General features: G+C 39.1%; 1 protein-coding gene across 1 annotated transcript in view; it reads left to right on the top strand.

Annotated features, from left to right (window-relative positions):
• The first annotated feature begins 760 nt into the window (after positions 1-760).
• Positions 761-13,224, top strand: part of LOC134593398 (uroplakin-3b-like) — a 58,128-nt gene continuing 45,664 nt past the window's right edge. Inside the window, exons 1-2 of the mRNA XM_063444581.1 lie at positions 761-949; positions 8,951-9,094. Of these exons, the coding sequence (XP_063300651.1) occupies positions 892-949; positions 8,951-9,094 (202 nt within the window). The 5' untranslated portion in view covers positions 761-891. The remainder of the gene's footprint in view (positions 950-8,950; positions 9,095-13,224) is intronic.

The following is a 13,224-nucleotide window of genomic DNA, read 5'->3' as shown; positions in this document are numbered from 1 at the left end:
CACATCCAATCAATTGAATTTGCTACAGATAGACTCCAATCAAAGTTTAGAAATATCTCAAAGATGATCCAGAGCCATAGGATGCATCTGAGCAAAATTTCAAGTGTCATAGCAAATGGTCTGAATACTTATGTCAATGTAATATGTTTTTTTTAATAAATTTGCAACGTTTTCAAAAATCTTTTTTTCTTTTGTTATTAGGGAGTATCGAGTACAGATTAATATGAAAGTAAAATAATTTAAACAATTGCATCATAAAAAATGTGAAAAAATATATAGGGATCTGAATACTTTCAGGAAACACTGTTAAAATTATAGAACTATTTGCTAAAGAAGACTAGCCACACTGTATACATTTCAGGATATAAACTTTATAATCTGTTTGATCCAAGTGAGTCTGTAGCTTTTATTTTAGTATTACCATAGATGATACCTTAAAGTGATAGCAACACATGGACTAATTTTAATTGATTGTTCATTTTTTCAGTGTTTTTAATTTCTTTATATTTGTGTTTTATCATGAAGCCTAGTTCCTAAATGCTAAAAATGTTTTATAAAGCTTTACAGTTTGTGGTTTTCTTCACACCTGTTTTTAATTTAAAGGAAAATATTGGTTTTCTTCTTGTGAAATACGAATCTATTCCTAGTCACACACTAACTATTTTTTTCATGCAAACAAGTCTGACGTGTTTATGATCTCAATAGTTCTTTCCAAAATGCAAAGAACGCATGAATATAACACAGCGAATTGGTGCATTCTCTGCCTCGGGCAGTGAAAATACTCTATACTTAAGTTTTTGAAGACAGAGAACATTGGGCTGGGAGACATGTTCGTGAAAAATTAGTTGTAAAATCAGCTCTTGATGAACATTTGAGTGGGCTACTGGCACGATGGGTCTCTATGTTAATCTCTGGCTGGTACTCGCACTATCTGCTCTTATTTTTGCAGGTAAATATTTTACCTATTCAGTTTTATTTCCTGCTGGTTTAAATTACGTATATTACAAAAATAAAATAGTTTTCTGATTCAGTATAGAAGGGCTAGATTCGTAAAAGCTGGAGAGTTCATTTGTTAATAAAAAAAGAACTATTTTGTGATACCATTAGCTTATTTCCATGTTTATAGACATGTTTTATATAGTAAAATTTAAATTGTAATAAACTGCATAATTACAAAATCAGATCCTGCAAAGTCATAAAAATCAAATAATAAAATTAAAAGCATTCCTGTTATTAACAGTGATAGAAATAAGTTATGGTTAACATTGTTAAATATAAATAAATGGCTAATATTGAAGATAGAAGTGCACTAGATATAGGATATGTTCAACATTCACTAATATAAATTTGGTTTTAGTAGTGATGGCTTCCATTCTTTTAAAATCTATAAAATGTCTTGTTTAGTAATACTCAGGGATATACGTGAAATATAGTATATATACACACATTTTGTTTAATAGTCTACCTTGTAAATTGTTTTGATATGTTTTTACATTCTCGCTTGTTAAATAGATGTCAGAATCTCATAGGATTTACCTAGCTCCTTATTCTGAAGAGACTAAATGTTGAGATACTGTATGTGCCTGTTAGTGATAGACTGCCACACTTATTTGCTTAAATTAAATTATGCTTAGGTAGATAAAACATTTTTTTTTAATTATTTATTTTGATGTGCTATGAGCAGAAAACATGTTTATCATACACATTAGTGTAAATTACAGTGTCTTACAGTAGTCAATAATCATATTGTATAGAATGTGGCGTATACTGCGCCCAAATATTATACGTACATACACCTCTGCGAGGAAAAGTTGGTAAAATACCTCGGAATAATAAAACAGAAAAAAATAATAGTGCAATACAGTATATAACAGTGCAAATATTTGTGCTAGGTAACTGTAGGAAAAACACTCACATACGGTAGAGCTATATAAGAGCTCTACTTTTTTCAGCGTGGACGGTATAATCCCCGTCTAAGGATGTAAGGTGGTGAAGATGGTACTGGTCCTCCAAATGCACAATGGGGATAAAAAAGAAAGAGACGCTCTGATAGTGTAGTAAGTACTATAAAATCAGGGTAGTAAGATAAAGTAATGTACTTACAATTTGTAGAGCAAGACTTTCTCTAGTTATCACAGCATGGGTGGTACTATCCCCACCTAAGGATATGATGGCACCAGGTAGTTGAACAGGACATAAAGGAATAATAAATATAAAATAATAAAAAATAGATGTCTAAAAGTATAAAATAGACTATTTATTATAAAATATCACATATAAAAGTATAGGTACAAATGTCCAAAATATAAGGGGGTCCCACTTGACGCGTTTCGCCTCTCCAGAGGCTTTATTTATGACTTTTGATAAAGCCTCTGGAGAGGCGAAACGCGTCAAGTGGGACCCCCTTATATTTTGGACATTTGTACCTATACTTTTATATGTGATATTTTATAATAAATAGTCTATTTTATACTTTTAGACATCTATTTTTTATTATTTTATATTTATTATTCCTTTATGTCCTGTTCAACTACCTGGTGCCATCATATCCTTAGGTGGGGATAGTACCACCCATGCTGTGATAACTAGAGCAAGTCTTGCTCTACAAATTGTAAGTACATTACTTTATCTTACTACCCTGATTTTATAGTACTTACTACACTATCAGAGCGTCTCTTTCTTTTTTATCCCCATTGTGCATTTGGAGGACCAGTACCATCTTCACCACCTTACATCCTTAGACGGGGATTATACCGTCCACGCTGAAAAAAGTAGAGCTCTTATATAGCTCTACCGTATGTGAGTGTTTTTCCTACAGTTACCTAGCACAAATATTTGCACTGTTATATACTGTATTGCACTATTATTTTTTTCTGTTTTATTATTCCGAGGTATTTTACCAACTTTTCCTCGCAGAGGTGTATGTACGTATAATATTTGGGCGCAGTATACGCCACATTCTATATCTTCTGTTTCACCAATATACAAGGTTTGGGAATCCTTGTATTGTATACAGCAGCCCCCATTGTTATCTTACGGTATAGTGAGCGCCTATAAACCCTGATTTTTCCTAATAATCATATTGTGTTGCAAAGCTTAGCACTTTTTATATTAAAAATGTTATATTTGTGTGTCCCTAGACGGTTTCGAGAGGGAGTTGTGAGTTTAGGTGCCTATGGTGGGGCATGAAATCCGTCACCTAGGGTTAGAAAGGGTAGTAGTGATGTGATCCAGAGTGGGTACTATTGTTTTATGTCGATGCATAAGTGTATACTGGCTGTCTTCTGGAGAGTAAATTAGTGAGGTAACACTCCTGGATCAGTAGGGTGTAAGTGTAGAATATGGTTGTTGCTGAAGTGTTAGAGTAGCTTATATCAAGGCTTTTCCTTCAGGAGGAGGTGTGCTATATTCGTGGGCTCTATAGACTACTCTGGAAGAGTTGTAACTGCTATTGCAGACTTCCTAGGAGGCTGTCCCCATCTCCAGGCCTTCCTTTGGAGTGATGATAACAAGTGTATGCCATTTGCTTGCAATAGAGTTTCAGTGGTCATTCCAAACTCTTAAAAGCCTCTCCACATCCAATGAAAGGCAACCACTTTAACCCCTTAAGGACGAAACATCTGGAATAAAAGGGAAGCATGACATGTCACACATGTCATGTGTCCATTATGGGGTTAAAGATGCATATTAGCTAAAATCTATATTTTGCCTGGTATTTGCAGGTGGCATAATCCAATTTGAGATGGATAGTTTAAATAAGGTATAGCAGTTTAACCCCTTAAGGACACATGACATGTCTGACATGTCATGATTCCCTTTTATTCCAGAAGTTTGGTCCTTAAGGGGTTAAGAGAGTTAGGCATAATTTTGGTGTTCAAATGGGGCAATAATTTTTTTTTTTATTCTTTATTTTTGTCGTGCATAGATACATGACAAGAACATTTGCAAAATATCAGAAAAATAATCAAGATACATAGATATATCCCTCAAAGGTCAATCACAGAATAGACTGCATATTTTTTTATGAAAATGACTGATAAAACCCAGTGCTAGCGGAGTAAAAGCAGAAGGAGTGCACTGATATAAAACAAAGCCTATGCACTGATTGCTAATATAACAGGAGTAAAATATATACAGTAAAGCAGATACACTGGTTTTGTACACTGGCACTATAGCATGTGGGTCATAAGGAAAAAGATAGATGTATGGCATATAACACATACGGGAAACCTTGGTTGAGATGGAAAGGTCACATACTATTCCTCAAGTGGGGAACTCTAAATTTGGCTAGTCCCTTAGCCAATGCCTCTCCTTAAGGCCAGCTTTGTGAGTGTAGCAAGAGGTGCAAGGAAGAGCAGCATCAAAACAGGACAGGATAGGCGAGGTGTGCCCTAGTCAGATCTTGCAGAAAGACAGGTTTGCCCTGGAGCAGTCCCCTGTAAGGTCGGAGTAAGGTCGAAGACCGGTGAGGGGAACGGTGTCACGCATAGTTGCGGCAGCATTCGCACATATCAACGCTACACACCACTCCTCCCAGCATAGCCCTTTCTTCATTACATGTGGTAGACATCCCCTTGTTATTCCTTCTCAGTTTCATGAGACAGGATTACCCGCTCTTGACTGCCACCTTCATGATCTACCTTTATGATCTTCAGGATAGGAGGAAGCTTGTTCAGCATGCTTTGTCTTTGGCTTCCTCTCGTCATAAGACCTATGCTGACAAACGTCGCTTTATGGCACCTGGTTATGTTGTTGTTGTTGACAGGGTCTGGCGGCATTCCCAAATAGTAGGGGGAATGCCGCCGGTCTCTTACCTCTCCGGCCGATGTCCGCCGGGTCTGCTCATGCCCGGGACCAGTCTTGAACGGCGGGCACCTCTCGGTCCGGCGGCATTCCCACGTGGTTATGGGAATGTCACCCATCACTCACCCCAGGTGATGGCTCCTCCTTCTCTCCTTTATATCTACTTAAGTTCTGCGTGTTGGGCATCAGCTATTCCTGACAAATGGCACCACTGCACCATGCTTGGCAGGCGCCTCTTCTGCCTCCTCTTTCGGGCATATAAGCGTGGGTTATAGAGGAGCTCCATCTCTCGGCAATTTATGAGGCTTGAGAAATGTATTTAAGGGGACACTTAAATGTATTTAAGGGGACACTTAAGGGTGTCATTTTCAATCTGATGTTAATTTACTTTAGAAGTTTTTACCTCCTGTTCTGTAAAATTATTCTTTTTTTTAATTCTTTCTTTTTGCCATGACGGTCATCAATATTCATGTTAATTACACTCAGGCGACCCAAAACACAATTAACATATACAATTCATATATGTTGTAATACAGAAAAGCATGCTGACATCTCTTCAAATACAAATATTACAGACATTTATAGTTATACATAGTGCATGAGCCCTGGACCTGAAGACGATCCGTCAGGGTTTTTTAATATAATATACAAAAATATTAACGACAGGAAAGAAAGAGTATAACTTGGTGCCTAGCTTAAGAACACCAATGAGTAGTAAAAAAAAGGTTAAGGCGTATATGATCCCATTTCCACCAACCTTGATGCATTTCGTCGAGCTGGTAAACAAACAAGGAAACAAGAAGAAAGCACAGGGAAAGAGAAAGAAGAAAGAATTAAGAGGAAGGGTAGGGATACCACTGGGGTATGTGAAGGGGAGGGAGGAGGGGGGCCAGAGAGGCACCCAAAGGTGATCATTCCGAAGGGATCCTTAAAGTCCCCCCACTAGGGAATAAAGGGCAAAACCAGCTACCTTTCGAGGCCGGAAGTGTGGAGGAATGGATAAAGTGGGGGACTGAATCCACTCCACTCATATCCTAGCCACCCACATCGCTGGCCATCCAAGGGCCCCAAACTTTTTCAAACGTCTTCATAGTGCCCCGCAACTGGGCTGTTAGCTTATCCATGAGGCATGTATATTTGAATTTTTAAATACTGCATCTAATGGAGGGGTCTCCCTCTGAAGCCAAGCCTGGGTCAGAGCCCTCCTAGCTGCCAAATTTAATTTTTTAATTTAACTTTTTTTTTATCCAATTTCGTCCAATTGTCTAGCCAACAAAAACACCTAAGGATCTAACCTGATGTCTCTACCGAGAACATCCCTCAGCAGATCTTTTTCCAATACAGTTGCACGTCTGGGCATTCCCACCACATATGAATATAAGTCCACTTCTGTCCGCACCCTCTCCAACATAAGTCAGTGGGAATTTTATTCATTCTATGCAATTTGACAAGGGTGGTGTACCATCGAAACATAGTCTTATAGGACTGTTCCTGCATGGTGACACATATGGATTCCCAGATTTCCTGCCACTCCACCCCCTCTATCGTTTCACCTAGGTCAGCTCCCACTGATCGCTATATGTTGAATCTCCCCATTCTAAAGTATTGGTGCTCAGGTGAGCTTACAGAACAGTAAGTATGCCCCTTGGGAATTGCTCCCTGTAGCACATTTTTTCAATAAATGTTAGCAGTGTTAATGCAGCCTTCTGTGTTTGTTGAGCATAGTCCGTAAGTTGAATATAACTAAATAAATCAGAAGGTTTTTTGGGGATTCTAGTTTTCAGCTCATCAAAAGTTATTAAAGAGCCACCCTCGTATAAATGGCAAAATCGCTGGATTCCGGCATGTTCTATACCCTTAAAATCGTGTGCTCTCAGACCCGGGGGAATGCCCCATTCCTCAGAAATGGTGTTAACGGGGAAGTGGAAGAGGACAAGCCATATTTTGAAGCTGTAGCGTCCCATATTCTAAGTTTAAGATTGCAGGACATTCGGTGCGAAGAGAAGGTAGATATTTTTAGGTAGATCTTGAAAAAGACACTGAAGGGTCAAAACGTTGATCGGGACTTTATACTTGAATGAATACTATTGAATAAATATGACTTGGATTAAGACCTACGAGTGCACCTCTCTGCTTATTGAATATATATATATATATATATATATATACACACACACACATACATACACACACAATTTTATTTCCAATAAATGTATGATATATTATAATTAAAGACTGCCTGCTGCCTGACAGCTCAGACAGTCCCCCTGCTGGGAGCTCCATAGACTCCTATTGTGGCGGTGATCATGGTGATCACATGGCCCTGGAGGGCCAGGGTGGCCTGAGCTGCTGCAGGGGGACTGCTGGGGTCTCCAGCAGTCCCCTCTCCCCCCCCCCCCTTCAACTGTGATCAACGTGGATCGCCGGTCCAGGTAAGTCCAGGGCTCCTATTTGCATTAATGACAATTTTTTGTCGGACGTACCTAGTACATCAGCAGGCGTTAAGGGGATATGTATTTATAATGTCATTCTAAATGTATTTTCATTTAAATACATTTGTATATTAATATCAAAATACAGTAAAAAACTAAGTTAAACCGATATATAATAAAAAAAAATTTTTTTTATTATTTTTATTTTATTGTTTACATTTATTTATATAATTATTTTTAGTTTATATAATTATATTTATTAAAGTTATTCTAAGTGTATTTTAACCCCTTAAGGACCAAACCTCTGGAATAAAAGGGAATCATGACATATCACACACGTCATGTGTCCTTAAGGGGTTAATATTAATATATATTTATATATAATTATTTAGATTAATATTAAAATACACTTTTATAATGATTTATGTATGTGTATGTGCATATAAAAGTACTTAGATCATATATATATATAGATATATAAATGATCTAAGTACTTTTATTAACTTTATTAAACTTTATAATAACTTTTATTTACTTCTTAAACTTTTGTGCAGGCATAAAGGGGACAGCCTGATAGCTCAGGCACTGACCCTGCAGGCACTGCACAAGCTGGCTATTCCGGCCATGTGATCGCAAGGACCCCACGATCACATGGCACGGGAGGGCCAGATCGGGCAGAGGGGGTCGCGATCGCCAGCGGGGGATTCACAGTGATCAGGTAAGTGGGGATTTACCATTGGACGTACCAGGTACGTCCGCGGTCGTTAACAGACGTTTTTTGTCGGACGTACCTGGTACGTCCGAGGTCAGGAAGGGGTTAAACAAATACAAACAAACCAAAATAAAGCAAGAAAAAGTTTGAAAAGTATGTAATAAACATTTATAAACTTACAATAAACTTGGCAAGATTACATTGTTGGGCACTCCTCTCAGCTAGGGAAGTTTTTTTTTATCCCCTCTCCCCACCCATTTACCCACCCATCTCCACTTAAGACTTGTCCACTAATGACAGAAATAGGGCATCATTGTGCTTTAGCAGGAGAGAGAAACACTGCACTGGCGTGAGCTCTGCATGAATTACACAGGTCAATCTCGCTATCTTCTCACCCTGTCAGGATGTTGCAAGGTGAATAGATCTTCCAACTACACATATGTAAATATGTCAGTCATGCCCAATGCACCTTTCCAGCATTCCTAGGGATAGGACACTGATTGGTTAGAGCAATGTCCCCCTGGAGATAACTATAAAAAATATATATTTGTATATGTATATGTATATATATATTTATATTTCTAATATTTACTTTCTTTTACCAAACTGCAGACTGAGGCAACTGCTAAAGCTTTTGAATGAGACAGCTGTCTCGCAGCGATGCATGTCCCTTTAAATTGTATTCTAATATTTTTCTTGTTTATTTACACAATAAATTAATAAAATAAATAAAGATTAGGTTTACTAAAACTTCATTATAGTTGGGACATATTTACCTGGAAAAGACCAAAATGAATTGCACATACATAGTTTTACTGTATAACATATGAAAGTAAAGTATCCAAAACAATAATGAAACACAAAAATATAAATAAACATACATATTTTACAGCGGATGAAGTACAAATATTCAATTTGTAATCAATATTCAATTACATTAAGACATATACTTGTGCTCAATAACTTTTACTAACTAACACTTTTTTCCTCCCTTTATTTTCAGATGTACCTTATTACGTTCCAAAGATCACTACTAAGCCACTTTTGGGGAAAGTCACATACTCGGGTTTTGTAATAGAAAAACCACAATGCATCTTCAACCAGTATCCTTCAAGTGATGTCTGGGTGGTAATTGCACAAAATGCTAGTATGTAGATATTTTATTTGATTTCTTAGGAAAATACATTCAGAATTAAAATTAAAATCACTTGATTTTGTTGCAATATCTTTTTTATTCCACATTATTTTTGTAGTGCATAGCATGACAATTAAGAAGATGTAGACATTTTTCAAGAGAATAGTCACAAACATAAATGTGAAAAAATACCATGAAATGTCAAATACTGCACTTTCTGATAAATAAAATAAGAAACCGGGGAGAACAAAAATGTCTAGGTATGACTTCCCATCAGTGGTATCTGCTACAGAAGCTGAACGATATGCTATGAAAACACAATCAATACTAAGTTATCAGTGATGGTAGATAGGGACTTTATTTTAGGAGGTGGGAACCCCTAGCCACCTCGGGGGGAGCGGCATCTTATTACTATTTGGGGGGGTTGGACAATGGTATGTCCACCCTCATAATTTATATTTAATTGGGGACCCCACCCACCGACATGGATGGGGGACGGGGGAAGGGAACACTGGATTCCCCTGCCCATTTTATGATTATTAGGACCCCATGTTGCCGGTGTGGGTGGAGTCACATGCTCCCATGGGTGGGGGGCTATGTTTCCCCTTTTATTTCACAGGCTCCATCCCACTGGAAACGGGCCATTACTATTGCCTAGATAGCAATTCCTCGCTAGTCGCTAGTTTTACATGTTTAGCAATGCCAGCAGGCAAGTAGTTCTTCAAATTATTAATTCACTTGCAAAAAGCAAGTGAATGATGATTGCGGACGTGCATCCTGCTGGATGCATTCGGATTATCCGCCATACAGTACTGTCATTGATAAATCTCAGTACTGTAAATTGGTTTGGATTGGATGCGGAAATTCTGATTTTCCAAACTCATCCAAATGAATGTTACAGAATCAGTCAGAACGACAGAATCCTGACCACATTTGGCTTAGTAAATATGAGAATTGTCAATGCAGTCGGAATTAGTTTTTACCAGGGGTTGTCCAGTCGTACAAAATACAGTGTTTAGTGAATAATCCCATATGAAAATAATTATTTACCCCTTTACCAGGCCTTGGAAAAAAAAAGAACCTGGGGACATGGTACAGGCTTGCTATATTTTGGAAAGGGTGGATTCAATCTGAAAATTCGACCCTACTTCACATGCTCATTTGTCAGTTTATTACTACTTGCTGCCAGCATACAAATATTGTTGTTTGTTTTTTAAAAGAGCCTATGGGGGTCAATATGAGCCCCACATTAGTACAAGGGCAGTGCTAAAATAACACACGTAGCCACACTCAAGAGGCATTGTTAACAATTTAGGTGGGTGGGGGGACAATTGACAACCAGTGGCGGAACTACCACGGTTACAGGGGTCGCAGCTGTCACTGTGCTCGTCACTCCAGGGGGCCCGGCCACCCTGTGGACCCCTGTGACCAGGGTGCCCAGCTTGCCATGTGTTGCGGCCCCGGACTGCACTGTAGAGCCATCGGTCCCACGTGTTCAGGGAGAGAGCACTTCCTTTCAGGGTATGCTACACTGAGTAACAGGTAGGGGGGAGCACTGTCCGCTTCCCTCCTACTGGGTCACTCAAATCTGGTGTGTGTGTGTCCCCCCGTGCTGGTGGGCCCTAGGCGGCTGCCTAAGTCGCCTATAGGACGCGCCGGCCCCGCTCTCAGCTTATACAGAGTCCGCGCGGGAAGAAGAGGATGAAAGGAGGGAGTCAGAGTGGGAACTCTGACTCCCATTAGCCTGAGACAGCCACTGGAACCCAGGGAAGTCACCCTCTTGCACCTAAAAGGTAGGAAACATGACTAAACCATTGTGCATGTGTGATTGTGTTTGTGTGTCTTAATGTATGTGTGTGTCTCTGTGTGTCTCTGTATGTGTGTGTGTGTATCTCTGTATGTGTTTGTGTGTCAAGATGTCGATCTGGGGAGAGCGTGTGCCTGCGCCCAATTGGCACGGTAATGAGCCCGCGCACGGTCGGCATGACAGCATGTCCGTGCTCGATCAGCGCGGACACAATAATACCACAAATAGACTTATCTCCTGCCGGGTCTCCCTCCGCTCTCCATGCTACGCAGCCAAGAATCGCGCCAGCATATTCAGGAATGCCGGATGCTTCCAAGGGCCGCAATTTAAAGACACAGCCTCCGTTTCTGACGCACGTTTTGGTGTCACCAGGTTGCAGTAACCAATTAGAGCCGTATCTGGGCTATTTAAACTCCCTGGTCCATTTGTTTGATGCCCTGTCATGGTTTCCATTAGTTTGGTTTATCCAAGAGTGCTTTATATATTTCTTGTATTTCTGGCACTTTGACCTTGACTTGTTGTTGACTATTCTCATTCCTATTGTTCTTTACCTTTGGTTATTCTTATCTTTTATTCTGACTTGTGTGTGTGTGTGTGTGTGTATCCGCATGTGTCTCTGTGTGTCCGCATGTGTCTCTGTGTGTCTGTGTGTCTATGTGTCTGCATGTGTCATTGTTTGTATCTATAAGAGTGTTATTCTGTGTGTCTAGAAAACAAAATAAAGTTGAGCCAAATGATCAAATTGGTACACCAATAACGGGGGATAACCCCAAAAGGAAACTGTGTAAGTGAAAAAAGAGAATGGTGTACCAGGGGGGACTGGGATATAGTCTAAACACAGAAGGGTGCCAGCTAACTTCCAGACTAGAAGGTACAAATGAAGAAATATGAAAAAATATATGGAAAATAAAAAAGTTGTATTAAATAAAATAACACAACGTGAAAAAAACTATTATACAGTGGTGTTCATGTACAATGCAATAAAACAGGTATTCAATAAGCAGGTCAATTGTATAGTCTAATGTTCACCAAAGCGTATGGTAATACAATGTGTAGCTATATTCGTCATGACAAACTTACTGCGTATTAAACTACCTGAGTAGGGACTAAAGTGTAGAGAGACTCCAAGGAATAAAAGATCTGCATATATCAGTGCATACGTCTGTGCTGTAGTATATGAAGACTAGAATCTGAACCACAGTAAGTTTATTAGAAGGGGAGTCCTCGGTAATAATGTCTAATTGGTTAGGGGATAGTTAGTGCAGAGGAAGAGGGGAAAGCGGGCAAACAGTTGAACCTGACAGGACTGGAATTCAGAGTCAATGTGTAATCTATATTAGATGCATATTAATTATCTGATCCAGTGTGGGGTCTTTCTCGTGCTTATATCGCTATATGGTTACTGTCCTACTATTGTATAGCATGTATCCAGTATCTTTATTCAAATATCAGAAATAAACAGCATGTAAGGACTAAATACGCAAATACGCATGTAAGGACTAGATAAGATCCCTTAAAAAAAACAAAATAAAAAACAAAATAAAAACAAACTTTAATACACCTAAAACTATTTGAATTTAAACTGGATAAGTTTCAACTTTAAATGCATCACTTAGTGTCTAGAAGAAAAAAGGCATAAGTTTATTGTTTAATGCATATTGAAATATATGTTAGCAGGGCTGCCACCAGAAATGGGGCCCCTGACACAGCCTACGGTCTGGGCCCCCCGGGGCCGGCCCCAAGTCCGCCCACATGACCCGCCGCCAAATCCACACACAGGGCCCATCTTAAGTCCACTCACAAGGATGAAGTGTGTGTGTACTGAATTTGTTTGTGTGTGTATAGTGGCTATAGAATGTGTGTAGTGGATACAAAGTGCGTGAGTAAAGTGGATACGCTGTTTATAGTGGATTCAGATTGTATGTTTGTGTAGTGGACAGAGTGTGTGTGTATAGTGAATGCAGAGTGTGTGTTTGTGTAGTGGAAGTAGTGTGTGTATAGTGGATGTAGTGTGTGTGTATAGTTAATGCAGAGTGTGTGTTTGTGTAGTGGAAGTAGTGTGTGTATAGTGAATGCAGTGTGTGTTTGTGTAGTAGATGCTGTGTGTGTGTAGTGGATTATGTGTGTAGTGAATGCAGTGTGTGTTTGTGTAGTGGATGCTGTGTGTGTGTGTGTGTGTAGTGGATGATGTGTGTAGTGGATGCAGTTTGTGTGTTTATGTAGTGGATGATGTGTGTGGTTGTGTAGTGGATGATGTGTATGGATGTGTAGTGGATGCAGTTAGTGTGGTTGTGTAGTGGATGATGTGTGTGGTTGTGTAGTGGATGCAGTGTGT

This window comes from Pelobates fuscus, chromosome 1 (genome assembly GCF_036172605.1).
Source record: "Pelobates fuscus isolate aPelFus1 chromosome 1, aPelFus1.pri, whole genome shotgun sequence".
Taxonomy (NCBI): Eukaryota; Metazoa; Chordata; class Amphibia; order Anura; family Pelobatidae; genus Pelobates; species Pelobates fuscus.
This window is presented reverse-complemented; position numbering and strand designations above follow the sequence as displayed.